The sequence below is a fragment of the Podarcis muralis genome, chromosome Z (genome assembly GCF_964188315.1).
Source record: "Podarcis muralis chromosome Z, rPodMur119.hap1.1, whole genome shotgun sequence".
NCBI lineage: Eukaryota > Metazoa > Chordata > Lepidosauria > Squamata > Lacertidae > Podarcis > Podarcis muralis.
This window is the reverse complement of record NC_135673.1, coordinates 13,984,165-14,012,138: the sequence shown is the minus strand read 5'-3', so window position 1 is coordinate 14,012,138 and position 27,974 is coordinate 13,984,165. Positions and strand designations below refer to the sequence as shown.

Here is a 27,974-nt window from a genome sequence, read left to right as displayed (position 1 = left end):
GATACAGAGTCATGGGGGAAAGAAAGTACAGCCTCTTTGAATTTGGTGGTTTTACATATCAAGACATCATTATCATCATCATCATCTATTCCTTAGCAAATCTTAAAATTAGGTAAATACAACCTCAGATGAACAACAACACAACATACTACACAGTGTCATGATTTATTTAACAAAAATGAAACCAAAACGGGGAAGCCACGTGTGAAAAACTTAAGTTACACCCTTACTGCTTCCGTAGGACTTAAGGGACTAAGTAGAAGGCAGGTCCTGCTAATCAAATGCCCCTGCTTAACTGATCATCAGCAAGTTTGCCCACCTCTATAAAAGCTGAAGTTTTCGCAGTCTGCTGGTCTGGAGTATTCAGATGTGTTTTAACACAGTGCCAAGGAGGAAAGGCATCAGCAATGCTCTTAGAGGAGCAATTGTTCTAATGCAATTAATGATACTGCCTTTCTCTAAACGGCAACATTCCTACTTCTCAACTCAGCCCTTTTTGGTTCCCACTCTCTGTTGCAATACTAAGCTACCCTGCTCCTAATGTGGGCATGAGTAAGTTTTGGCCCTCCAGAGTTTTCTGAACTACAGTCCCATCAGCCCTAGCAAGGAGAGCCAGGGCTGATGGGATCTGTGGTTCGGCAACAAACACCTGGAGGGCAACAGGTTCACTCACTTCTTGAGACGAGTTGGAGTGCTTGCAGAATCAGAGAAGACCCATGTTTGGCAGGTATAGGTGCCACTTCTGTAATATCTGTAAGAGAAGGTCCTCCCAAAATACTCTCAATAGGAGAACAGTCCACTTCAGGGTGAAGGGCAAAAAAAAAAAGTTCATTAAACTCCCTCCTTAAGGAGGAAGGCTCTATCTAAAAGGCAGGGTTTAAAACAAGAGTATGTTGAAGATCACTCTGTGCCATCTGCTTTGTTAGCACTCTAGGCCAAGTTTCTCTTCTTCTTATTTTTTTAAAAAGCTGCCCAGCTTCCAATTATTTCTCATCCCTTGTCTACATTTTATTCACTGATTGTGCTCCACCCTCATTCTAAAACGATACATACAGTTCCAACAAGCAAATAAAATAATTTACAGTACACAGAACTCCAAGGTGAGACATTGCCCAGCAGTGCCTCTGCATTCTCTGGAGACCATCACCCTTTCCTCTTGAGCAACAAGACTTTGCCTGTGCCACAGAATCACAGAACTTGTTCTGGGTTCAGCAAGAGATGGACTCGGCTGCCAACCATATTCAACTTCCTGGACTCTAGTTTACCAGAAACAAGAGTGGGAATACTGCTTTAACGTGGGCCAATTCTGATGCCACCTTTTATCCTGTTGCTTAATGCATAAGGGAATAGCAAAATGCTACAACTCCCAAATTTTGGACTCCGAATCAATGGTTTTCATTGATCCATCTGTCATGGGTGCTTTAGTTGAGATTCCAGCATTGCAAGGGCTTGAGCTACACAGCCCTTGGGTTCCTTCCAACTCTACAATTCTATGATTCCATTTCAGTTTAAAAGGTGGTGTCAAAACTGGTCGTCAGTTGGCAGGATGGTCAAGGCTGAATGAAAAGTGGAATTATGACAGCCTGACCATTCTTGCATCTAACCCCAACGGGTACCCACCCCCACCGCCACCATGGGAGAAGCAAGGAGCAGTAGCAGCTTCTGGCAAGATCTTGCAACACACTTGTGAGATCCAGTGTAGTCTAGTGGTTAAGAGCGGTGGACTCGTTATATGATGAACCGGGTTCGCTTCCCTGCTCCTCCACCTGCAGCTGCTGGGTGACCTTGGGCTAGTCACACTTCTCTGAAGTTTCTCAGCCCCACTCGCCTCAGAGTGTTTGTTGTGGGGGAGGAAGGGAAAGGAGAATGTTAGCCGCTTTGAGACTCCTTAAGGGGAGTGATAAAGTCGGATATCAAATCCAAACTCTTTCTTTTTTTCCTCACTTCATGGGGGAACACCCTGGCAATCCATCCCTGCCAAAACCCACAGCTGCACAACTTCAGTAAGCAAGGTTTTTGCAGCAGGGCTGACGCTGTCCCATTTTGCTTCAGGTGGGCGAACAAGACAGGCCTCCCCTGTTCTAAGTCCTCACATCAAGCAATCAGAGTACATGTGTTTGCAGACACGATCAGTGGGGTAAGTTGCCCAGGGGACTGTTTGTTGCCTGTCTTGCAAGACTAGTGTTTGCTGATCAAGATGTCCCAGCTGTCCTTCCAGCGTAGGTCCTGGAGCTGACTTTTGGTGAGCGGAGGCTTCCCGTAGGTGAGCGGTCGGAATGTGTGGTAGGTCAGGTAAACAGAAGAGAACCAGGCAACCACAAGAGCACTGTGCATGCTCTTTGAGAGTCTGGATCTATAAAGAAGAGACACACAGGCTGAAGCAAACATGAACCAACAGTTTAAGGGAAGATTGTCTCAACCAATGAACTTCTGCCCCTCTTAATATTGCAATAACATCACTTGAATTTATATAAGTAGTGACAGTTATTCTAAGCATAGCAACCTGCTTTATACAGAGTCAGATGCTTGACCCATCCAACACAGTGCTGTCTGCACTGGTTGGCAGCAGCTCTTCAGGTTTTTGGAAAGGCGTCTTTCCCAGCTCTACCTGGAGAGGCTGGGGATCGAACCTGGGACCTTCTGCAAGCAAAGCAGGTGTTCTACTACTGAGCTCTCCCCCGGAAGTAAGATTCTACTCTGTATGGTTCTGAATAAAGGGCTAATTTAAATAAGTTGCCATATTATCAAGTCAGGCCAATGGCTCATTTAGCTCAGTATTGTCTACATTGTTTGGCAATGTTTCAGACAGGGCCAGCTCATAGCCTCATCTGGAAATGCTGGGGACAGAAGCGGAGACCACCTGCAAGCAAAGCAGAGGTGTCTTTTCTAACACCGAGCTTTCTAATGGCTCCCAACACAGTTGCTCCCTTGGCTCCTCCACAGTTGCTCCCATAAGGCTCCTCCACAAAATCTGGAAGAAAGGGTTTTTATCTGATCCAAGCTCCTGTTCAGTGCAGGGTCCACAGCGCAAGATGAAACTCTTGCATCCCTAATGGAGGAGTGCCCAGCCCTGCCTTAAAAACTCCAGCAAAAGGAGACCTGCTACCCCTTAAGGCAGTCGGTTCCACTGCTAAACAGCCCTTTTCTCACAATGGAGAGCTGAGAAACAGAGTTCACTCCATCGCCTTGGCTGTGACAGACAGGCCAGCCCTCCTGTCCCTCAGCTGTCATCTGGGGAAAGTCATTCCATCAGGCTGTCTCAATGGGAGAGAGAGGAAGAAGAGCTCACACCATCAGTTGTGCTGGAGGTCCAACTCTACCAGGCACTTCCTGCCTCTGAACTGTGGCAACTGGTCAATATCAGAACAGCTGTCTAGAAATTGGTGTTTGAGTTTTGATTTTCCTCTTCCCTCCTTGTCCCCTTTCCCTTGTGTGTTGTGGGTTTATGTGTTTTTAAACCTGCAGGTAGGGAGTGCCTTGTTTTGATATCATGTAAGCCGCTCTGGGAGCCTTTATGGCTGAACAGCAGGGTACAAATGCTATAAATAATAAATCAGCCAACAAGCCAACAAATACAGTGGTGCCTCGCAAGACGAAATTAATTCGTTCCGCGAGTTTTGTCGTCTTGCGATTTTTTTCGTCTTGTGAAGCAGAGTGTCGGAAAAGTTTTGGGAAAGCTTCAAAAATCACCAAAGTCTTCAAAAACCTCCAAAAAGGCTACCACACCGCGTTCTATGAGTTGCTCCTCGAAATCAAGTCGCAACTGTATTAATGGTGTTAAGAAAAAGGAAACAAACTTGCAAGACGTTTCCGTCTTGCGAAGCAAGCCCATAGGGAAAATCGTCTTGCGAAGCAGCTCAAAAAACAAAAAACCCTTTCGTCTAGCGAGTTTTTTGTCTTGCGAGGCATTCGTCTTGCGAGGTACCACTGTAAGTCTTAACTATAGCCTTCTTGCCTGCTGTTTTCAGCCACTGGATTGAATCCTGATCTCTGGAATAACAAGAACAAGGCAGCTCCATCTTCTGTGGAACAGGCCCTTCTGATATTTGAAGTCAATCATAATGTCTCCCCTTAATCTGCTCTTCTCCAGGGTGAACATACGCTGATCCTTTCATTTGCTGTTAGTAGGACTTGGGTTTCCAGACCCCACCGCCACCCGCCTCTGGACATGCTAAGCTTTGTCAACACCCCTGTAACATAAAGCCTCCTGTCAGAGAGCAATCCTAGCAAGAGAAGTCATACCTGCAGAGGTATTCGCTGGTGTGCTGCAAGACAACAGGGATCAGGAGGATCTGGAAAGTGAGAGCAGGCAGGTAGTGGTAGAGGAAGAGCGTCTTCTCCATCAGGAAGAATGGGAGGTAATTCATGGCCCAGCCTCCCACGCAGAGGCCTCCTGCTGACACCCACTGCCACCATGCCTCTGTCAGGATAAAGGGGCAACACAGAGAGCTGCATTAAACAGACCATGGCTTGATCTAGCTCATTGCTGTCTACACAGACTGGAAACCTCCAGGATTTCAGGCAGTGACATTCACAGGCCTATTTGGAGAGGCTGAGGATTGAATATGGGACCTTCTACATGCAAAGCAGGTGCTCCGTTACTAAGCTATCGCCTTTCCCCTAAAAATAAAGTAGGAGTTTTTGTTCACGTGTTCCCAGCAAAGTGCTGAATTAAGTAAGAATGTAGGTCCATCTGGTGCAATACTGTTTGCACTAACTGGCTGCAGCTCTCCAGGGTATAAGGTAAGGGACTCAGCCCTACCTGGAGATGCCAAGGATTGAACCTTCTGAATGCAAAGCAGGCACTCTGCCACTGAGCTTGCAGCCCTTACTAATAAGGGAGTGTTAATTCTATTCCATTTATATTATGACTTTCCTCCAAGGAGCTCAAGTTCTCCCCAATCAGTTTTCTGCAGGTTCAAATCCACCGTCGGGCGCATGAAGCTACTGGGTGATCATGGGTCAGCTTCTGTCTCTCCGCCTAACCAACCTTGCAGGGTTGATGTGGTGGTATTTTTTTAATTGCAGTTTATTTTTTTTCTTGCTACTTTGCAAGCTGTTTATGGGAATATAAATTTATGTTTGAAGCTGTGAGTTGTAAAACGGGTAAGGAAATAAACAAACAAGAGGTGGGATAATAGCTGAAATAGCTAACCTTCAGGGATGTCACAGATATTCCGTCTCCGCCGGAGCAGGTACCACAGGAACAGAGCCACGTAGGCAGCAGTGGCTGCATTGGCAGACATCCAGGTGACGATGTTCCCCAGAAGGTGGATCTGGGCCTAGAGAACCAATAACCAACAATGTTAAAAGCACTGCTGTGGAATTTGACCTCCCCATCCTGGTGACACCCCCGCCCCCGCCACCACTGATGCTTTAAACTGCAATTCCCATTTTCCCTGACGTCAATTTACCTTCATTTCCCCCCTAATCCAGGAGAGGTACATTAAAGCCGTTTTCATCCAATGGAGAGAGAGAGAAAACAGCTCTTGAACTCTTGAAATTTCAAAATATATAGTCCACACACTTCCAAGCAAACTTCACATCCATAAGGACTAGAAACCTGGGTTCTTTTTTAAGTCCCAGGAAGCTGCATTCCTTACTATGTTACCTTTTTCTGTACTCCCACAGAATCATAGGGTGCATACAATACATTAATTTTTGCTTCTATTGGCAGAAAGTATAAATAGGTGAAGAGGCCCTTAGAAGTGTCTTATCGCAGCTACGCCTTTATTTTATTTTTGCATCTGTTTCTTCACATTTGAAAACTGGAGTGCATCGTTCATTTGTTGGGGGGTGGGGGGCTGGCTTTTAAAACTAAGGAGGAACCTGCCTGTACAAGGTTGCAACTTGCCAATTGCCTGTAGCAAGCAGAAAACTGCTCCCAGGTGACCAGTCTTTTAAAATGTAGGCTCTGCCCTTTAGGCCAAAAATGACTCCCATAAGGCTTGTCTGGATAGACTTCTCACATAATAAGGAGCTGTCCTGAAGAGGGATCCAACTGTCAAACAGAAACTTTTAGCAGTGATCCCCTGGATGTAGTAAAAAGGTGTGGGCATGTCTTTATACAGGTCTCTCTCTCTCTCTCTCTCTCTCTCTCTCTCACACACACACACACACACACCGTAGAAAGACGTGTCTGCTGTCTTTTCAGCATCCAGTAAATAGTGTTTTTCAAATTCATTCTACCGGGCCTTTTACGGTAAGCTATGTCTATTGTCCAGTTTTGTGGCTCTCTGTCCAGCTGCTCCCCAATAGGGCTTTTTAGTCTCTGTTTTAATCTTTCTGGTTTTGAAACTTGAAGCTTTATTGTATTTTTAATGTATCAGGAGGACCAAAGCTCAGCAACAGAGAATCCTGCTTTGCATGGAGGACCCAGGTTCACTTGCCAGTCTGTGAGGACAATACTGAGCTAGGAGCACCAATGGCTGGATTCAGTGTTTCCTAACACTGAAAGCCAACCAGACATTTTTTTTCTTGGAAGACAATATATAAATAATGCCAGTTAACCGATTAACCTACCCCCGAGGTGGAGTGGAACCAGTAGGCGATGTTTGTGTCCAAGGTAATCCATTCCAGGGGAGAAGAGCTATATTTGTGTTCTGTGTCTTCATTTTTCAGAGTCAGTATCTTCCACTGAGAACAGAACAGGACAACTAAGAACTTCTCAGAGCAATGCAGCTACAACCAGTTCCCTGGCCTAATCCTGATTAGCACTGCAAACTAGTGAATAGGGCAATATATTTATATGAATGAGAACTTACTTACTCACCAGCAAATCACTTTTGATAACCATGTGACGATTTGGGGGACAGGCAGGTTACAAAGTTCAGCAGCATCCCCAGGTGTAGTGGTCAGAGTATCAGAGACCAGGGTTCAAATCCCCACTTGGCCACAGGAAGCTCAGGGGAGATCTAGGGCCAGTCACTGTTTCTCAGCCCAACCTATCTCACAGGGCTGATGTGGGGATTAAACAAGGATTGGGGGTGGGGGGACACTGTGTAAGCCACCTTGATCTCCTTGGAGAAACAGGCGGAATATAAATGCAATACATAAACAAACAAACAAACAGGGTATAACCATGTATGCCATCTTGAAGTCTCGGGAACTACAAATATTTACAATGTATTTATCTGGACAACTTCTATACTGCCTTACTTAAAATCATCTCTTAAGTAATGTACAAGCAATGCAATACAACAAAAACAAAAATCAGTTAAAATGACAAAATCAAGATTCAGTTAAAATGCTTGATAGAATTTAAAGGCGGGGGGGGGGGGGGAATAGTCTTCAGTGGGTGCCAGAAGTTCAACAAGTCAGGAGCCTCCTGCAGATTCCATAAAGTTTGGCCCACCGTACTGGAGGCAGATAAGCATGAGCTGGGCATCTGAGCCATAGGAGAATCCCTGATCTCCATGATTTGGAAAATGTAATAATAAAGTAAATATAAAGTATAATAATAAACAATCAGAGTCAGCAGCTATCAAGGCATCTCAAGTCCTTCCCAGGCTGGGTACCTGAGATCCTTTTGGCTGAAGATGCCAGGAATGAAGCTGAGGACATATGGATACAAATGAGCCACAACCCATTCCCACTGTCTGCTATCACAGATGGGGTGTTTGCAACCCTCCTGATGATGCTGGACCCCTAAGGTCCCATCAACCTTAAGGGAAGGGAAGGAGTTGCAGTCCAGAGACATCTGGAGGGCCAGAGGGGTCTCATCACTGGCCCTACGTCTTGTACTGAGCAAGACCACTGGGTCCACCCAGCCAAGTGCTGTGTCTCCGCTGATGAGGTGCTTGGCTTTCAAGCGAGAGGATTTCCCAGCCCAGGTATCTCACATCCTTTAAATGGAGATACCAGGTACTGGGCCTGGGGTCCTCTGCCTCCAAAGCTGCTCGTCTGGCCCACCCAGCCCCCTTCTGTGAGTCACACACAATGCCCAAGCTATTCAATGGATTTTCCACCTGCAAATGAAACAGAAATAATAAAACATTTTAAAAATCTATTTATGTCAGCCTAAGAAGCTGGAAGATAAGGAACCTGCGGCTGTCAGGGATCTTGTTGGACTACAACTCCCATCATCCCCTGTTTGGGGCTGATGGGAACTAGAGTTCAAAAACCTCTGGAGGGCACCGGGTTAGAGTACAACTCCCATCAGCACTGTCTGGAGGTTTTCCACAGGTGAGCTCAATGCCAAGCTCTCCTATGGGAACAGGCTGGTCTTTCTGTCTTCTTTATGGTGCAAGGCTTCAACTGGGTGGCTCCTGCACTGGGCTTCAGTGGGGAGATTCCTCTACTCTTTGCTGCCTCCAACCTCTCCCTGCTTCTCACCTGCAGTTCCGTGAACTTGGCCATGAAACTGAGGTTCTGGCTGATGCTGATCTGCGTTGGGGAATGCAGTTCCACCTCCCTCTCCTTCTGTTCCTGGCCTGAAAGAGAAGCCGAAACAAACTGGTCTGAGACATAACCCAATTCGTCAGGGGAGGGAGAAAAAGAAATAGTAAGCTTCCCTACAACACTTTTTAAAAAAAGTTCTAAAAGCATGCAGGTCCTTGGATGCAACACATTCCAAAGGAACACAGGAAGCTGCCTTATACAGACCACTGGGGTCCACGTAGCTCAATATTCTCTACTCTGAGTGGCAGCGGCTCTCCAATGTTTCAGGCAGGGAATCTCTCCCAGCCCCAAACTGAGACACCAAGGATTGAACCTGCATAAAGGGCAAATGCTCTGCCACTGAACTATGGGCCTTTCCCTAAAAGTAAACACAAGGTTCTAGTCCTCATGGTCCTGAATAAAGATCTGTAGTGTCAGAGAAATAGGCACCACTTGGTGCTTCTCCTGTCTTCTGATGTAGCTGTCGTTTCTATTGTTTATATATTTGCTATAACGAAAGTAATGGCAAAAGTTCAAGGATGCCAGCCAGAGAATATAACAGGAAGGTCAGGAAGAGGACAACTTCCCTCATGTGCCAACTTCAAAGTGTGAGCTCCAAGGACATACCCTTAGAAGTGGATGAGGAAACAATGGCATCATGAGCACATGTATCAAAGACTATGTAATCTTGGCACAGTGCCTCTACAGATGCAGGTATAGGGTGGTATATAAATTCAGTAAATATAAATAATAATAATATATAAGGCCCCAGCCCCAGCGATGAGATTTCAGCTTAGACTGCTCAGGTAAAGTGCCAAGGATATTTTGGCCTAAGTAAGAGCGGAGCTGTCACCGGTTCTGGGAATCTCATTGGCAGAAATGGCAGGTATCTTTAAGTTTATTCCTTATCTTCACTTTGTATCCTAACACCTGTTGCTGTTTCTATGCCTATTATCATAGCAGTTAAAAAAGCTTGCTTCTGCTCCTTAAGAGTTTGTTGCCCTCCATTTACTGAGAACCCAAGGGACCTGATTGCTGCTTCCTGGTTGCTCCTGACTGGGTTCATGCTTGAGCTGGTTTTAAATAGGAACCTGAGTCAGACCAGTGCTACATCAGCTCAGTGCTGTTGGCACTGACTGGCAGCAGCTTTCCAGGGTTTCAGACAGGAGACTTTCCCAGGCCTGCATAATGGTCTTAAAGTCAGCTTTTGAACTGACTTTTCCCATATCTGTGTTCTTCCACGTTCCACAGCATGCTCTGATGGTAGCCTTTAGAAATCTTCTCCCCGATTATCTCCAGCTGCCGATAGCCCCACTCGGGTAGAGATGCACCACTGAGCTGCAGGATAGGGAAAGAAGAGAAAACTGATTGTGTGGGAGAAGGCTGGTTAATAATATGCTGGCTGTCTTTTATTCCCAAAACAAAAATTCTAGCAGCCGATAGCGATGCAAAGAAGCCCACAGCACAGCAGTTCACAAACTGTACTGCTTCACCCCACCAACCTGGTTCCTTGCAGATGCTCCTGGACTACAACGTCCATCATCCCTCACCACTGGCTATACCGGCAGGGGCTGGTGGGAGTTGTAGTCCTTCTTCACACAGCACTGAGTTATAGTTTTGGAATTCACTTGCAAGAGGCAGTGATGATGACCCTGTAGCCTTAAGAGAGGACTGGACAAATTTATTGAGGAGAAGGCTTGTGTTCTATCTACATAGCCGGAGGCAATATGCTCTTGAATACCAGTTTCTATAAACCGCAGGAGGGGAGGGTTGCTGTTGTGCTCAGATCCTGCCTGTGGGCTTCCCTTTGAGGCACCTGGTTGGCCACAATGAGAACAGGATGCTGGACTAGCTCGGCCGCTGGCCTGATCCAGCAGCCAAGCTCTTCCTAGTCCAGAACAAGAATCCCAAGTTGGGCAAGGCTTGAATTTTATTATTTCGGTCACAGACTGGTTCCAGCCCACCTACAATATCAAGGAAGTCATAAAACACAATAGGGATACATTTGAATTTGCAATTAGGTATAACAGGGACAATACAGATATAGCAACAGTTTTAAAAATATATAAATGAAAACTTAGTCACTAACATATAACCTAAAATTATCATTTAAGGCCTTAATCATTATGATACCACAGCTTGTTCCCTAAGTTTTATGGCAATCACACGGAATTTGGCTACCCTTAATGTGATCTCAGGATCCTTGTCCTCTACCAGGGATTTTAGACACTGAAGTTCGGATTCATTTGGAGATTTTTGCATAGCAGGGGTAATAAATACCAAGTGTATATCCCTGTAGAAACGGCAGTGTAACAAGGCATGAGAGACAGTTTCTACCTCCATCAAGCCACTGGGGCAGACTCGTGTTGGGCAAGGCTGAGTTAGCATGTAATAAATCAAATGAATAAAGGCTTCTGGGAGCCCAAAGAAACCAGTCATGAAGTGGGTTGCCTGCTGTGCCTCTGCACAATTCCTGGTGGGAAGCTCCGGGGGTGGGGAAACTCCAAAACCCACATACCTTTAGCACTGCCGAGGTGTTCACATGGACAAGCCTTACTTCAGACAGGATTGTTTTCCAGACATCTGTATCTGAGTCTCGGTTCACAATTTCCTGCAATAATAGCAAGTTATCACTTGAATTTTGATCATTTCTATAGTTGAGCTGTTTGCAGCTGAGTTGACTTTTCCAGCCAAGAAACACAGCCTGCAGGTATTTAACGTGGGTTTGTTTGAGAGACTCCTTCCCTTTCGCCTCTCCCCCCAAAACTGGGCTGGGAAAGCCTTTTCAGCCTGGGAGCCACATTCCTTTTGCACAAGCTTCTAAGGTACACATGCCAGTAGCGGGCGGAGCCCTGAATGTAAATTTCACCTTTGTACAGGAGGATATATTTATTCCAATGTTACACACACAAATGCCTATTCTTCATTTTGGCAAGGAAGAAACATGATCACAGTTCAAGAGCACATTTCAACCAGGCAAAGCACTGAAGAGGGGCATGGAGCAGGACTAATGAGGAGTGTGGCTTAGCAAGAGGGGGTGTCCCCTGACAAGAATCCTGATGACCAGCCAGAGACGTCTGGAGGTCAACATCACCCCCCAGGCCTGAGGTTCCCCACAACCCTGCTCTAAACGTTCAGTTTTAAATGCACAACATGTTGATTCTATGGTTGCATTATATAATCATTGGAAGGATGGTAGTTTAACATCACCAAGAATGCCTTGACAGTGCAAAGCAGGCAGGATTGGGCGTGAGTGAAGGAGTACAGGTGTCTGGGTCTTCCTCCCACTGCAACATCTGGGTATTTCAAAAGAGACCCTGTTCCTCACACGTGTGCGCAAAGGTTGCTGAACTGAATGTGTGAGCCATCACTGTGATACAAAATAAGAAACTAAAATTGACAGGTTTTTCCATCCCTATTGTGAGGAGAGTCTTTAAGAAGCCTTGCTCATCTCAGATTGGAGAATATGGGGCGTGTGATTCCCTTCCCTCCGATCAACAACTCACCACTCTCCAGAGATTCTGAGCCACCATGGAAATGTTGTAATCAATGTAGCAGGAAATCTCTTGGGAATGAGGGCTCAGGGGCGCAGCAACGTCATGTCTGTAAAGGCAGATGGATAAAAGAGCTGCAGAGCAGTTTCCTTAAAGCCTCTCCACGGGGCTACTTTAGCACCTGACCTGTGCTGTTCCTTGCAGCTACTTCTGAGAAACCACCATTAAAGGGGAAAATGTAGCTGCTCAATTACTTTAATGGTAGTAGGGCCATGTGATCGTTACACGCTGTGCTTTGGCAACTTGTACTGACCCCCACCCCCAAACCAGCTTCCCAATGCTGGTTTTGACCTTTAAGCCCCCTTCATGGCTTAGGAGCTGGTTACCTGAAGACCATCTGTCTCTTTATGTACAGAACTTGCTTTCATCAAGATTTAGTTGTGGTGGCTCCCGACTTGGATGGCTTTAAAGAGGGAGTTGACAAATTCACGGAAGATAAGGATACGAGTGGCAAGCAGCCACTATGTCTATATTCTAACCTCTATTGTTGCAGTAAGTATGGTTCTGGATACCAGTTGCCAGGAATCAAGATGCTTTTGCCCTGATGCAATAGCTAAGCTCTTCTTATCAAGTAGAATCATGGGGACTGAACCTGCAACCGTGGCATTGTCAGCACAACACTCTAACCAGCTGAGCTATGTTCTTGTTTACCTGCGCATGCCTGTCAGATCTCTCCTCTTTTTTTAAAATGCTGGATGTCTACTGTAAATTACCATCTGAACAAAGCTTAATCATTGCAGCTGGGGGCAGAAGCAACCTTGCTGAGAGCCAAGGGCTACTTACGTGTTGAGGTAGCGAGTTGTGATCCCGTGAACAAGCTGCACAATGCTGCCGTGGCGCACAGGGCGAGGGGGGTTGCTCACCACCAGCTGCTGCCTGTTTTGAGAGATGTGCAAAGATGATGCAGGGGGAGTTAGCAGGCCTGGAAATACCAAAATGGAGCAGGTCCCCGTAATTAGTCACGAAAGAGGTAAGTGAAATGTTCAAGAAAAGAAAGAGAAAACCAGACCTAGGATAAAAAACCAGGAGAAATATGTCTGAGGGTGTCAAGCAGTGGAGGATGGTCCATTACGACAAATAAGGGAACTGCCCCACCAACTTCAGTCTGCCCTCAGCCAGCCCCTGCCTGCCTGTCTTTTTACTCACAACCAGCTCAGGAAGTGGTTCTGCATGTCAGCTTCCTCCTCCTTGATCTCCGTATTGCCCCTTGCAGAGGATGAAGTAAAGGTAAAGGGACCCCTGACCATTAGGTCCAGTTGTGACCGACTCTGGGGTTGTGGCGCTCATCTCGCTTTATTGGCCAAGGGAGCCGGCATACAGCTTCTGGGTCATGTGGCCAGCATGACTAAGCCACTTCTGGCGAACCAGAGCAGCACACGGAAACGCTGTTTACCTTCCTGCCGGAGCAGTACCTATTTATCTACTTGCACTTTGACGTGCTTTCGAACTGCTAGGTTGGCAGGAGCTGGAACCGAGCAACGGGAGCTCACCCCGTCTTGGGGATTCAAATCGCCGACCTTCTGATCAGCAAGTCCTAGGCTCTGTGGTTTAATCCACAGCGCCACCCATGTCCCTAGAGGATGGGCTCTGCCTGTCATTTGCTCTGCCGCCATCTACTGTTCAGCTCCCTTAATTCCTCCCTATGAGTCCCGGTGGGCACCAGCCACCACTGGAGTCAAGCAGTGCTGCAGTCAGCTTGGGACTCAAGTACCTGTTGGTGGTGGTGCTGGATGCTGCCTGGTTGGCATTGACCAGCGACAGCGTCTTTTCATTTCTAAATGAGGTACACCTGCCTCCCTATTAACATTCAGGAGGGATTCAAAAACTCTCACCATTTGATGGCTGAAAGGATATTGTTTCCAGGCAGCTTTGAAATTAGTAGCTGTGAGAGTAGGTAATTTTTAAAAACATTTCAAAATGTTTCAGCTATGTTTTTATGTTACTCTTTGGGAGGAAGGGTAGGATGTACATGGGATAAATACAAGAAAGTAATAAAGACATCTAAGAGAACTGGTAATCCAGATGAAGCTCAAAATAACTGCTGGTTTTACAAATATCAGAGAGCAGTAGAAGCACCATCATCATCATCATCATCATCATCATCACTACTGATTCATTACTCACCTTTCACCCTAAGGTTCCAGGGCAGGTTGCAATAATTTTAAATACAACATTGAAAACAGTTTAAAACCAATTTGACAATCATAAAAATAGGGTGGGTCCTAAAAATATCTATCCCAGGTGTCAAAGGCCAGGGCAAAAGAGGCGCTCCTTCAGCATTTGCCAAAAACTGTATAGTGAAAGTGCCAGGCACACCTCTGTGGAAGGAGTGGGGATTCCACAACTGAGGGGCTGCCACAGAGAAGGCCCTTTCCTGGGTCACCACTCCAAGCTTCTGAGTGAGGCAAAACTACCATGAGAGCCCCTCTGTGGATCGCAACATGAGGTGCTGGCCACTCTCAACCCATTAGATAATATCTACAGTTTCAATTTATAAACACACCTGGTGTGATCCTTTTGCTTAAAAAACAAAAACAAAAAACCCCAAATCAAAATAAATCTTGTAACCCCCATGCCCATCCCAGCTCAGTTTTGTAAAAACGCATAAAGCAATATCTATTGTTTTTTCCTCTCTTGCATAGTTTGGAAAGGTTGCTCAGAAAGAGAATGCAGCTCTGGGCCTGAAAAGAGGGCTTCCCACCCCCTTTTTTTAGAGAAATGTCTGTTTACTTACATCCCAGGGTCCTTCACGATCCACCAGTTGTTGACGTCCTTGAAAGGGTAGCAGGTGACTTGTTGCTGGTGGGAGCTTCCACGGCCGTTTTCATACCTAGGGATAAAGAATGGAACTTGTGGGAAGAAGAAGAAGAAGAAGAGTTTGGATTTGATATCCCGCCTTTCACTCCCCTTCAGGAGTCTCAAAGCGGCTAACAATCTCCTTTCCCTTCCTCCCCCACAACAAACACTCTGTGAGGTGAGTGGGGCTGAGAGACTTCAAAGAAGTGTAACTGGCCCAAGGTCACCCAGCAGCTGCCTGTGGAGGAGCGGAGACGCGAACCCGGTTCCCCAGATTACGTGACTACCGCTCTTAACCACTACACCACACTGGGAAAGATTCACTCCCAAAGCATCACATGCATCAGGCAATAATTCAGGAGTTAAGAACATAAGAACAGTTTTGCCAGATCAGACCACCCTCCTGTTGTCACAGTGGCCAACCAGACACCTGTGGAAAACCCACAAGCAGGAACTGGGCACATGAGCTGCCTCCCTGCCTGTGATTACCTGCAACTAGTATTTCCGAGGCATGATTGCCTCTGATTTGGATACTGGGAGTATAGCTCAATCAACAGCTCAGCAGGGGGGGGAAACCCCTCACTGCATTTAAAAAGCTGGCTTGCTCTGCTGGTGGGGGTAGTCATCACAATTTCTGAAGTTCCTAAATTCCTGTGGATTATACAGAATAGGAGCAAGGGATCTGGTGCCCTTCAGGTGTAGCTGGACTCCAACACCCATCAGCTTCCAGCCAGCATGGCTAATAGTCAGGGTTGATAGGAGTTGTAGTCCAGCAACACCTGGAAACCAAGGATACCCCATCCTCTGACCTAACAATTAGCATTATCTGCAAGAGACAGAATACTGCTTCGATTTAGAGGAGACATTCCTCCATGGAAAGAGGGAGATATCTCTCCTTAGTTAAGGCTGGGGAATCTGGGAGATCTCCAGATGTTAGTGGGCTCCAGCTCCCATCAGCCCCTGCAGTCAGCATAGCCAATGGTATGGGGATGATGGGAACTGTAGTTCAGCAACACAACCTGATGACCTCAAACTATTGTTAGACTCCAACTCCCAAAAGCCCCTGCAGCCAGCATGGGCAACTGTCAGGAGTGATGGGAGTTGTAGTCCACTAAAAGCAGGAAAGTCCCCATCCCTACTACCCACAGTGCAAAAGAAACCTATACCATGACTGCAAAACTCACAAGTCCAGAGGCAGCTTGTTCAACCCAAAGGCCATTTTGGAAATTCAATGAAGCAAAAAATCTCACTAAGGTATTGCTCCAGATATTAAAGTAGTTAAGAGACACCAAAGTCAGACACAATGTCCTCTGTGTCACCCTGACCTAGGGCAAAGTATCTCTCCTCTCTCACCTGATAGGGTAAGTATTCTTGTGAGAATGCAGCCAGCAGGGCATGGGTTTCCCCAGGATGTTGCGCAAGGTGATCTGGGAGCCATATGCCACCTCCAGAGGCTGGCCTTGCGTGATCCGAGCGAGACCACCCTAGAAAGAGCCGCAAAACACGGAGAACAAATGGAAACACCTGATTTTAAAGTTGTCCTTTGCTATGCCCAAGTACACATCAGAATCTAAGTAGCCTCTGTTTGGGAAGGGCAGCAGCTCAGTGACAGAGCATCTGCTTTGCATTCAGAAGATACCTGGTTCAATCTTCAATGGCATCTCCAGATAGGGGTGGGAATGTCCCCTGCCTCAAATGCTGGAGAACTGCTCCCAGTCAGTGTAGAAAACAACTGAGCTAGATAGACCAATGGTCTGACTTGGTATAGGGAAGCTTCCCATGCTTTAGGGGAAGGGCTGTAGCTCAGTGTCAGTAGAGAAGATGCCTTCCGTGCTGAAGGCCCACGTTTATCACCCAGAAAGGCTGGGAGAAACTGTTGTCTGAAATACAGTAGAGACAATGCTGAACTAGTTGGATCAATACTGAGCTAGAAGGAACAACTGTCTCTCTCGGTATAAGGCACATTCCTATGCATTTCATGAATATGCTCAATGGTTGAATCATTTGGGACTGAACTCATTTAAAACATAACTCAGGATCCAGAAATGGTTACATAGTTAACAGGGCTCTCAAAAACCCCAACAAGCCGATTTTCCACCAAAACACACAATGCCAATAAAAGCACGTGAACAACAATTATTTTCTTTACACATTTATATCTTAGTGCATTCTTTCTGAAACAGACCCCTCCCCTGCCTCTGCAGCCCCTGCCCCTTCTCCCATTCCTTACCTCCAAACTCGCTTGGAAAGCACTGCTCATGATCTGGTCATGTGGCCCTGAGCGATACAGCAAAGCCAAGTGGATGTAGAAGAAAGATAGGTATATGGCTACTGGGAGGATCACGAGGGCCAGACCTCTGGCTAGCAAGTGGCACAGCAGGGACATCTAGGAGGAAAGAGGAAACACCCCCCCAAAAAAGGTTGCTTTTCACACCTAGAAACAAGAATGGACAACTCAGAAGAGCCCTATGGGATGTGACTGAAGGCCTACCTCATTCCAGCTTCCTGTTTCCCACAGTCAATCATATGCCTCCAGTACATGCAAAGGCTCCCTCCCCCTCTCCCATTTCTGTTCTGCAGTAACTGGAGTCTGGAGGTAATACCAGCGGCCATGGATAGCCTTATCCTACATGAATTTGTTGCTTTTAATTATTTACTTGTGCTTTTATTTTGCATTTTACTCTGAACCGCCCTGAGATCTTGTGAGTGGTGTATAAATTTTAATAAATAAATAAGTCAAATCTCATTTTGAGGCTGTGAAAGCTGGTGGTCATTGCGACACAGGATGGATTTGGTTCCCTGAGTGAATTTCTTTCCAAAGTGGCCCTGGAAACTTTAACGTGTGTGTGTGTGTGTGTGTGTGTGTGTGTGTGTGTTTTTAAAATCACAATGCTGTTCATGGTTTCTGTCATGTTTTGTATAACTGTTGCTTTAAATTATGTGTTGTTTTAACACTTTGATGCCTGCTCTCCTTGAGTTCCTTTGGAAGAAAGGTCAGGATACAAATTTAATAAATAAAAATTAAATTTATTCATTTGATTTGATAAATAAATAAAAATAGCTCCAACCTTCCATGGCCATTGGCTATACTGACTGAGGCTGATGGGAGTTATAGTTCAACTACATTTGGAGGCCTCCATGTTGGCTATTCCTGTTCTAAAGGCGGGCAACGCATACACAAGGCACTTTGCTACTTACATTGGGCAAGTTCTGGTCACCGATCAGTTGCCAGGAGTGGACTCCTGCAATGGCCAAAAGCAGGATGTACGTGAAGAGGCCCATATATTTCACCCTGTGAATGCAGCAATCAATCAATAAATAGCAATGAAACCACTCAGACCTACCAAAATGTAAATTATTTAAAATGTGTGAAATGTTCCCAAACAGAGCAGAGCTGAATTCAGACCTTTTAAAGGTCACTGACCATCTAAGATTAAAGTCCAACAGAACTGTCTCCTGCATAACTCCCTGGAAAATGAATGGAAGATGTATGCAAGAACATTTCTTGACATTTGTCATGCTCCTGTCTGTTCAGGAAGAGTCCTTGAATTTGTGCCAAATTAGTCCCACAGGCAGCAATCCAGGATATGCTTCAGTTACCTGTCTCTTCAATATGAACAGCTAGAAATTAAGGTACTTGCAACTGTGCCTCAGGCTGGGGAACAGCTCCATGAACAAGGGAAACAGTTGTGTTTGCACATAGAACTAAGCTATGGTTTAGCATTACAAAGAGGAGACTTAGGCTTGTGTGCAACCATCCCAACCTCCAACTCTGCCACAAGGGATGTTTAAAAGCTTCTGCTTCTGTTTTGTTGTTGTTGTTGTTTAGTAATTTAGTCGTGTCCAACTCTTCGTGACCCCATGGACCAGAGCACACCAGGCACTCCTGTCTTCCACTGCCTCCTGCAATTTGGTCAAAGCTTTATAAAGCTTCTGCTTTAGACTAACCTAAAACCTAAACTGAACCCAGGCATAGATGTCAGTAGAGTATGTTATTACATTGTAGTAAAATAATGTTGATCCATTCCAAGAAATCCTGTAGCATGTTACCTATCAATTGCATACAAAAAGCAAAGTTATAGGGGGACTCTGTCAAAGGAATCATTGAATACATTGCCAAAGCTTCAACTATCTGTGATGTGGCCTCTCCATAAGCAATCGTTTATAAAGCTGGCTTGTTTTCAATAATAGTGGTTAAGATTAGGCACAGTTTAGAGAGCAGATGTAATGTTAAACTGTGCTTGATCTAAAATATAATTGGAAACTTGCTGAGGTCCCAGAAGAGAGACAGCATGTGAGCACAAGGTTTATAATAGATTGTTCTCCTAACATTAAATGAGGCCACTGTTTGCCTTCCAAATGGGTTAGAAAACCTTTCTTTTTTTATCAGGCCACTGACATTTCTCCATAAAGGAATCTACCTCATCCCCCTCTCCCCAATTTTTGATGGCCGATATATTTTCTAGTTATTGTTTTCTGTTTTTATTGCCTTTACATTATTTTAATTCCTCATCCTGCTCTTGTAAGCTGCTTTATAAAGAAATGCTGTAAAATTGGCACATAAATATTTAACAAAAAACAAACAAAGCAAAGCAAAACACACAACCATAAATAAGGAATTCAGGAATCATCACGAGGCAGGAAATTTAAGACAAACCCTACTCAGAAGAGGGTTGGGAGAGAATTATTGTACAATAGAAAAAGGAGACAGAGGAAAAAAATGAATGCTTACCCAATTGCACAGGAGCAACAAAGTCCTGTTAGCAGGAGCCAGAACCACCATCTTGCGGAAAAGGGGCTCAAATAAGAAAGACAACATTAAAACACATACATACATATAAATATATAATAGGCAAACAGTTAAACCCATCACAATTAACTGCTTCTGAATAAGCGCTTGATGAAATGCAAACGTCTGTGGCTGCTGTGCAATTTTGGGCACTCTGACTAATATCAGCTCTCCTGGACCACCACTGAGTGGCAAAGCATCTGCATTGGGTGCAGAAGGTCCTGAGTTCAATGCCCAGCATTTCCAGGTAAGGCTAGGAATGTCCCCAGTGAAGAATTCCTGGAGAGCCACTGCTGCCAGTCAGCACAGACAATACTGAGCTAAAAGGGTCGAAGGTGTGACTTTGTATGAGGCTGCTTCCTATATTCTTGGAAAGGGCAAAAGCTCAGTGGAAGAGCATCTGCTTTGCATGCAGAAGGTTCAATCCTGGCTGGCATCTCCTGGTATATTATTATGATGATGATTATTATTTTCATTTCTATACCACTTTATATTTTTAAGGGGGGGTGGATCTCAAAGCGGTTTACAACCTACCTTAAAACACCAAAGGAAACAATCCAGAATAAAACATTACTGAAGCAAGTCAAGTATACACTCAAAACAATATAATTAACAGGAAACTAAATATTACCTTAAAAGATTTCAAAACAAACATTACAAAAGATGTCAATCACACAGAATAGAATCATAAAGTGGGAAGGGACCCCCAAGGGTCATCAAGTCCAACTCCCTGCAATGCAAGAATCTCAGCCAGATCATGCATGCCAGGTTGCTCCTTTAACGCAGCAAAGTCAACCCCAACAATTTTTTTATCTTAAGCATTGCTAAAGGAAGTCAGATATAAAATACACATTTAAAACAGCATAATTAGCAAGTGAACAAAACAATTATCATAAGCATAGAACATATCTGCTGTTGCTGCTGCCATCCTGCCATTGGTGGTTCATGGCAGGCAGCGGCTGTGGAAGCTCAGGCTCAGTGACCTGGGTCTCCATGAAGAGACAGCCAAGATGGTCTCCTGGAGAGTTGCTGCCAGTCGTTGTAGGCAGTAGATGGACCTAAGGTCTGTCTCAGTGTAAAGCAGCTCCTTATGTTCCTAGTCTAGCTTGCACACCCAGCATGGTCTACATAGGTGTCAGTCATGTCCATCAGACAAACACAGGCACAGTGGCCAATGAAGGCCAGGATATACTTTTTTAAGAAATAAGTTAGAGACAGAAGTAAGTAAATACATCCTCAGGCTAGAAATCTGACTGGATGAATAAAATGAATTTGAGTGTTAATTCAGTCCCTCCACACCCCTCCAGTCAATGCTCAGGCACCACACAGAACCCTTCTAAGCAAGGCAAGATATCCATTGCTATATATTTATTTATATGCAACAGCAATTAGCACAAATTAAAAACCTCAAGATGTGCACGCCGGCCCAGTTTGTGTCAGTGTGTCCCAGCTTATGAAGCCAAGATATGCACCAGCTTCACTTTGCTCTTCTCTTTGCCAGGGAAAGGAACTAGGAATCCATAGCTAGTCCTTGCTTTTACAATTGGCTTAAAAAATCCCATCTAACTCAGAAAGCTTCAACCAAAGTCTCCACTTTTTCTGGTTGGATCTGCCAACAATGGTCACTATATGTCTCACTGTCAAATTATTTTACTTTATATACTGAAAAGAATTCTGTGCCATCTTTTACCTTTGCTTCTGCAAGTTGTAGAACTTCAGATAAGATAAAACTGCCAGCAGGATGAAAAAGATTAAGATGGACTCCAGTAGCATCAGCCTGGACTGAGTGATCAGGGAGTTCTCTGTTAGGAAATGAGGAGGAAGTGAGAACACCTTAGCTGGAATAAAAATGATTGACCCTCACTCAAAAGTGGTGAAAACAAGTCAAAATGTGTCTTTAAATCTGGGGAAACGAAGCATTCCAAGAACCCGATGCTCTAAACTGGACAACATGATGCCCTCCAGATGTTGTTGGACTCCAATTCCCATGATCCTCCACCACTGGCCATGCTACCTGGAGCTGATGGGAGTTGGAGACCAACAACATCTGGAAGGTATGTCATTGGCTACCCTTGCTCTAAACACACAGTGCACAAATTGTTAGGGTATCCCAAATATAGAACACCCTCTAAAGCAGTGTTTCCCAACCTTGGGCCTCCAGCTGTTTTTGAACTACAATTCCCATCATCCCTGACCACTGGTCTTGCTAGCTAGGGATGATGGGAGTTGTAGTCCAAAAACAGCTGGAGGCACAAGGTTGGGAAACACTGCTCTAAAGACATGTTTGCCTGATGATCAGGCAGCAGGAAAACACTGGCCATTTGCTAATCTCATTCAGCGGGATTTGACGGTCATATTCAAAGAAATAAAAAGCTTTTCTTGGAACTATTTGCACTGGGACACTCCTGCATACCTTCATCATAGAGGACAACTCAGTAGTATGCACTTTCCTTACATTATTTCAAGAGGAGTCAATGTGATGTACAATTCCTGTCATCCCAAACTACTGGCCATGCTGGGGCTGATGGGGGATGTAGTAATCTGCCTTACATGCAGATGATCCTAGCTTCAATCCCTGGCATCTCCAGGTAGAGCTGGGAATCATCCTATGCCTGAAACCACGGAGAGCTGCTGCCAGTCCACGTAGACAGTACTGAGCTACATGAATCAAAGGTCTGGCTCAGCAGGAGGCACCTCCCTATGCTTCAGAACCAGTCTAGAACAGAGGCTGCAGTGTCAGATTAGGACCTGGAAGACCAAGGTTCATATCCCCCACTCAGCCATGAAGCTCACTGGGTGACTCTGGGCCAGTCACTGCCTCTCAGCCTAACCTACCTGACAGGGTTGTTGCAAGGATTAAATGAGGAGGGGGAGAACTATGTACACCACTTTGAGCTCCTTGGAGATAAAGGCGGAATATAAATAAATAAATAAATAAATAAATAAATAAATAAATAAATAAATAAATACCATGTGGGCTACCCTTGTTTACGATTGTAGCTTGCATAAAGAAATCAAAGCTCTGTGAAAACCTACTAGTTTGAGCATGAGTAAAGAGCTCTGAGCATAAACAAAGAGTGGTAGAGCATCTGCTTTGCATGCAGAAGGTTCCGGGTTCAATCTCTGGCATCTCCAGGTAGGGCAGCTTGAAATTCTGGAGAGCTGCTGCCAGTCAATGTAGACAACACTGAGCTACATGGACCAAACGGTCTGACTCTGTATAAGGCAGCTTACAAAGTATGCATACTTTCTAGGGATGGTGACCAGCACCCAAGAAAGAGAATAGCTGAAGGGGGAAATTCCTTACCCAGCAGAAACAGCAGGGCAGCTCCAAAAGCAACAAAGTGTGAGTAATGCAGTTCCACAAGGATCTGGTATGCCAGAGGAACACACAAGGCGCCAGCCAAGGCTGGTAGCAGCCGCAGGGCCCAAACTGGCACAGTGGGATTGTATTCTGAAACAGAACAGGACACAAGCAAGAGTTAGGAATTACTGAGCACCACATGGCCATCTGCCTCCCCCTTGACCTGACACCTTCCAGATGAATTGGACAGCAATCACCACCATCCCCAGCTAACACAGCTGCTTTTGGACCACAACTCCCACCATCCCCAGTTAGTGGTGCAAGGGCTGATGGGAATGCAACTGTGCTGGTTGGGGGTCATTTCTTTATTTCATAAAATCCATATGCCACATAATTACAAACAACAACTGCTTGAGGTTTACAAAAAGAATAAAACAATAACACTATCGATAAAACAGTTAAAAATAGTTATTTGAAACATTCAAAGAATAATTGAAATGATTAGCTAAAAACAGATTTAAATTTACATTAGCATTCTACATATCTAGTTAATGGAACTTGCAGGTGGCAACATCTGGAAGAAACTGGGTTGTTGGGGGAAGGGTGTGCTAAAAAGAACAAGCTTAAACTTCATATATCTAGTATTTTGGGCTGTATCCAATGCTGGTCCTACTCAGAGCACAGCCATTGAAGTTGCTGCTCCCGAGTTAGTCACACCCATCAATTTCAGTGATTTTACTGATACTGCATACAACTCACTGCCTTTTGCTCACAATTAGGACTGAACAGAAAGGTTCCCTTCCTGAGATATCTCTGTCACTGAGCTCTCCTTCACTTGAGGTTTTTAAACAGAGGTGAGATGGCTGTATGTCAGGGATTCATAAGTTGTGATTCCTGCATTGTAGGGGGTTGGACAAGATGATCCTTGAGCTCTCTTCCAACCCTACTATGCTATATCTACATCCAGCTCCCATTCAAGAGTACCTGCAGATGAACTGCTTTGGAAGCACACCTGAAAGACGTGCATCTTCCTCCACCATATCTGAGGGATGTGTCAGCAGCTGTTCTTCTGGTTCAGTGCAGAAAAACTTTTTAAAAAATCAACTAGCTACTCCAGAAGCAGTTCCACCCCATTCTCAGAGCCAGGCTGCACAGAGTGTTGATTAACTGGAACATGTCAATTATGAAGCAACTTCCCCCTCATGCTTTCAAAATTAGGCTGTGTACAGTCCTAGTGAGGCCCTTATGTCAACCAGGAGATAACCCTGGCCTCTTATCAGAGTATATTTCAAAGTTTAAAAGAACAGTTGTCGGAGGCTGCAAGGGGTGGGGGAGAAGGCAAAGATGTACTTTCAACCCAGAGGCTGAGGGGTAGGAGAACAAAACTTTTCGACAACTGGAAGAAACAACCCTATACCTGTTCCTCTTTCAGATGTGTCTGTTGGTAACTCAAACGAAAAAGCTATTGCTTTCTTTTTTGAGATGTACCCTTCCACAAAAGGAATTAACTTCCAGCTAGCTCAGACATACTATGATGAACCAGATACACCTCTTACCCGCACCAATTCTGTTCCACAAGAAATTGCCATCAAACCCACCCAAGTAACCTAAAATGGAAGGGAGGAAAGGGGATTTCAGCCACACACACATATATAAAGGTTACAATCCTGAAAATACTTATGCTAGGGAAACAATGGCACTTGCTTTTGATGCATAAGAGGGCACTATTAAAGAGCGTGTATAAGTCACTGGGTGTTTGGTGTAAAATTGTGTAAAGTGGCAATTCAACAGAGCCCAAACTATTTTAGAATCAAACAGATCAATCATATATATCAGTATATTGGTTTCCATGCAAGTTCTCTCTCTCTCTCTCATATTATTCATAACAAAGGGAACTCTTTTCTAGAAACTGGGTATATAGATATAGACGGTTTGGATTCACTATTTGGTGTTCTGCTTTTTTGTTTTATGAAGAGCAGTAGAAGCAGCACATGGAGAGGTATGGATCAAAAGAATATTAAGAAAATAAAACGGGCCCTGCTGGATCGGGCCAGTAGGCCAACTAGTCCAGCAGCCTGTCCTCACAGTGCCTAACCAGTTGCCCCCACAGGAAACCTGCAAGCAGGACCAGGGTGCAACAACACTCCTCCCACTCGCGATATTCAGAGGCGTGTTGCCTCCTACAGTACATCACAATGGCTAGTAACCCTTGATAGCCTTATCCTCCATGGTTTGTTTAATCCTTCTTCAAAGACATCCAAACTGATGGACATCACTACATTTCATGGGAGCAAATTTCATACTTTAACTATGCATGGTGTTAAAGAGGTCTCTCCCCTTTCATCCATTCTGAATCTTCCATCAGCTAGCTTCTAAACCTGTAACGCTGTTCCCTTGTGCTGAACCTTCACAACTATTTTTCTCATGGCAAAGGAGAAATGAATGCGGGCTCAATGAGATTCATCCCTACCTCCGAAGGCCAGAAGCAGGTGACCAAATGGTGGGCCACTGTCATCCACAAAGAAGATCCGCTTCATATAGAGAGAGAGGAATTGGCCATAGTAAACTTCGTCAAAGCTGAAAGGCCACAAGCAAGCAGAAAGCACATGAACTTCTCAGTAGCTGGGCAAGGAACTGGGTTGTCAGTGTGAATGACTGTGGGTCTTGAAGCAATCTCAGCAAAGGACAACAAATTTGCTGACAGGAGGCTCCAGGCTCAATCTCTGGTATCTCCAGGTAGGGTTGAGAGAGACTCATGTTTAAACCCTGGGCAGCTGCTGCCAGTTAGTATGCACAGTAACTGAGATAGATGGACCAATGGTCTGACTTGGTACAGGGCAGCTTACTATGTTTTAGGAAGGGCAGTAGCTCAGTAATTGTTTGCTTTGAATGCACAATGCCCTAGGTTCATTCCCCAGCATCTCCAGGTAGTGATGGGAGAGACTCCCATCTGAAATACAGCAGACATACTGCTGAGCTAGATGGATCAGTGGTCTGACATATAATAAGGCAACCTCCTATGTAACGTTCTATTTGACTAGGTAGGCTGCAAATTGCAAAGAGGAAGAAAATCCTGGAGAAGTTGGAAGGTGGGGCAGTGTAACCTAGGCTGCAGATTTAGGATGTCATTATTAAAGGATAGCAAACCGCCTGTTATTCAGTTGATTTATTTTCTTTATTCACTCAGTAAAATATGTTTAGTCTGCCTTTCAACTTCAGTGGTGGCCTCCACAGAATGTGACATGGTGTTCTTACACAAAGGGTAAAACAAAACAACTGAGTTGGATCTTGGGGTGCAGGAGAACCACTGTCATTAAAAATATATATAAAGAACCAAAGAATTTGCTTACACCACAGCACGAGGGTAGGACAGGGCCCACAACCGGCTTAATAATCCCACCACAGTCAAAACCACCAGATTCATGTTGATCTGCACAGAAAATACAATTGGGTGCTTCAGGAATCCTAGCATCTTGTCCGGCAGTTTTGTCAAGTCTAAAAGTAAAGAGAGCTGTTGTCATTATTTAAAAGAACATCGTTCCAGAAGGGGGAGTGGGGAACCTCAAGTCCAGGGACCAAATGCAGCCCTTGAAGCTTGTCTTCCTGGTCTCAGGATTTATCCAAGTCACACCTCCTCTCCAGGTCACATTTCATTTCACCATCCCTGCTCTGTAACCTCCTTGGGTATTTTGGCCTTACTAGAATACGTCCTTGAAAAGTGATGCCTCTTTCTTGCCCAGATGTGTGTGTGTGTGTGTGTGTGTGTAGAAACCTATGCTTTTCCATGAGTCACAGCCTCCGGACTGTCCACCCATAAAAGCAGCTTACTAGAAAAAGGCAGTTATGATGCAGGCATCTGTGAATGAATGCTTTGGGCTCACCTTTTAAATCATTAAATCTGCAATCCATAAGCATCACTTAATTCAGTGGGCTCACTCTTTAGTAAATATGCACAGGAGTGCACCCAAACCCTTTGATTGATAAAATAGTATTTTATGGTGCACAGAGTTTGGAAAATTGGGTAACAGTGAGCTAGATGGACTACTGGTTAGACTCTGAAGGCAGCTTTGTATCTCTGACATCATCATCTTCTCCCTTATTTTTTCAGCCCAGGTCATTCTTTTTATTCTGAGTAGGCCCTCCTGAAATTAAATTAGTCATGGCATTCATTTCAATGGGTCTACTATGACCATAGCTGTCAACCTTCCCTTTTTTTTGCAGGAAATTCCCTTATTCCAGCGCCGCTTCCCGCTGCTTCCCCAGATTGTTAGATATCCCGTAGACTGTCCCCGGGACAGGTGAGGCTGCTGATCCCTTATTTTCGAGGCTGCTTATCTCTTATTTTCAAATCTGAAAGTTGACAGCTATGACTATGACTAACCCGGGATATAGTATACAGTCCACACACACAAACACCCCAACAGGTGCATATTTTATGCAAATTTATGGCCCTAAGCAAAAGACACCTCCTACTTCAGGGTTTCCCAAACTTGGGTCTCCAGCTGTTTTTGGACTGCAATTCACATCATCCCTGACCATTGGTCCTACTAGTTTAGGATGATGGGAGTTGTAGTCTCAAAACAGCTGGAGACCCAACTTTGGAAAACCCTTCCCTTACTTCTCTGTTCCCTCAGCATCAAATATATTCTGCAGCTGGACAAGGAGGCTCCACTTAAATCTTTCCTCTTCCCTGAATTGGCCTCCTCCCTATGTCCCCCTCCCAGATTAACCTCCCTTTCCCCTCCACGTGCGTCGCTTTCCCCTTGTTACCCCCCACCCGCGCGCATTTTATTTTTAAAAAACCGCATTTCTCGCCCCCGATCAGCCCCTCAGTAAAGCAGGGCACGACTGTGCGCCTAAGAAAAGGCTCGTTTATATCTAAGCATCTTTTAACCCCGCCTCTCCCCAATCAAGACGAAGTATGGAAATTTAATTTCACCCACACAAAGCCAACAAGTTGCTACCTTTTCTTCCTTCCTCTCTCCGCTCTTTCCCGCCCCTCACCCCCCCGCGCGCGCAAGAAATGCGGCCGTCCTCCTGTCTTTACTGTACTGATGAAGCGGAGCCTGGGCCGTACCACTTTTAATAAAAGGGAGGGGGCACAAGAGACGGCTCACTTCCATCAGGAGAGCTACCAAGGAGGACGCGAGGC

General features: G+C 45.1%; 1 protein-coding gene across 4 annotated transcripts; it reads right to left on the bottom strand.

The window, feature by feature from the left end:
* Positions 1–146: 146 nt before the first annotated feature.
* On the bottom strand, positions 147–27,974 carry POMT1 (protein O-mannosyltransferase 1). 4 transcript variants are annotated; one of them, XM_028715264.2, is made up of 20 exons: positions 27,900–27,974; positions 26,173–26,317; positions 25,293–25,399; positions 24,379–24,429; positions 22,826–22,972; positions 21,209–21,320; positions 19,462–19,527; positions 17,928–18,021; positions 16,960–17,115; positions 16,083–16,213; positions 14,668–14,763; positions 12,717–12,809; positions 11,886–11,982; positions 10,898–10,990; positions 9,597–9,717; positions 8,335–8,432; positions 6,523–6,636; positions 5,156–5,282; positions 4,243–4,420; positions 147–2,353 (listed from the first exon to the last, which is right to left on the bottom strand). In XM_028715264.2, exons 1-20 carry the CDS (start codon positions 27,943–27,945, stop codon positions 2,179–2,181), a joined length of 2,247 nt encoding a protein of 748 aa, XP_028571097.2. In that variant the 5' UTR covers positions 27,946–27,974; the 3' UTR covers positions 147–2,178. The 4 variants fall into 4 exon arrangements, with proteins under 4 accessions (XP_028571097.2, XP_028571098.2, XP_028571099.2 ...); XM_028715265.2 differs by lacking the exon at positions 27,900–27,974 and adding an exon at positions 27,766–27,873; XM_028715266.2 differs by lacking the exon at positions 27,900–27,974 and adding an exon at positions 27,787–27,865.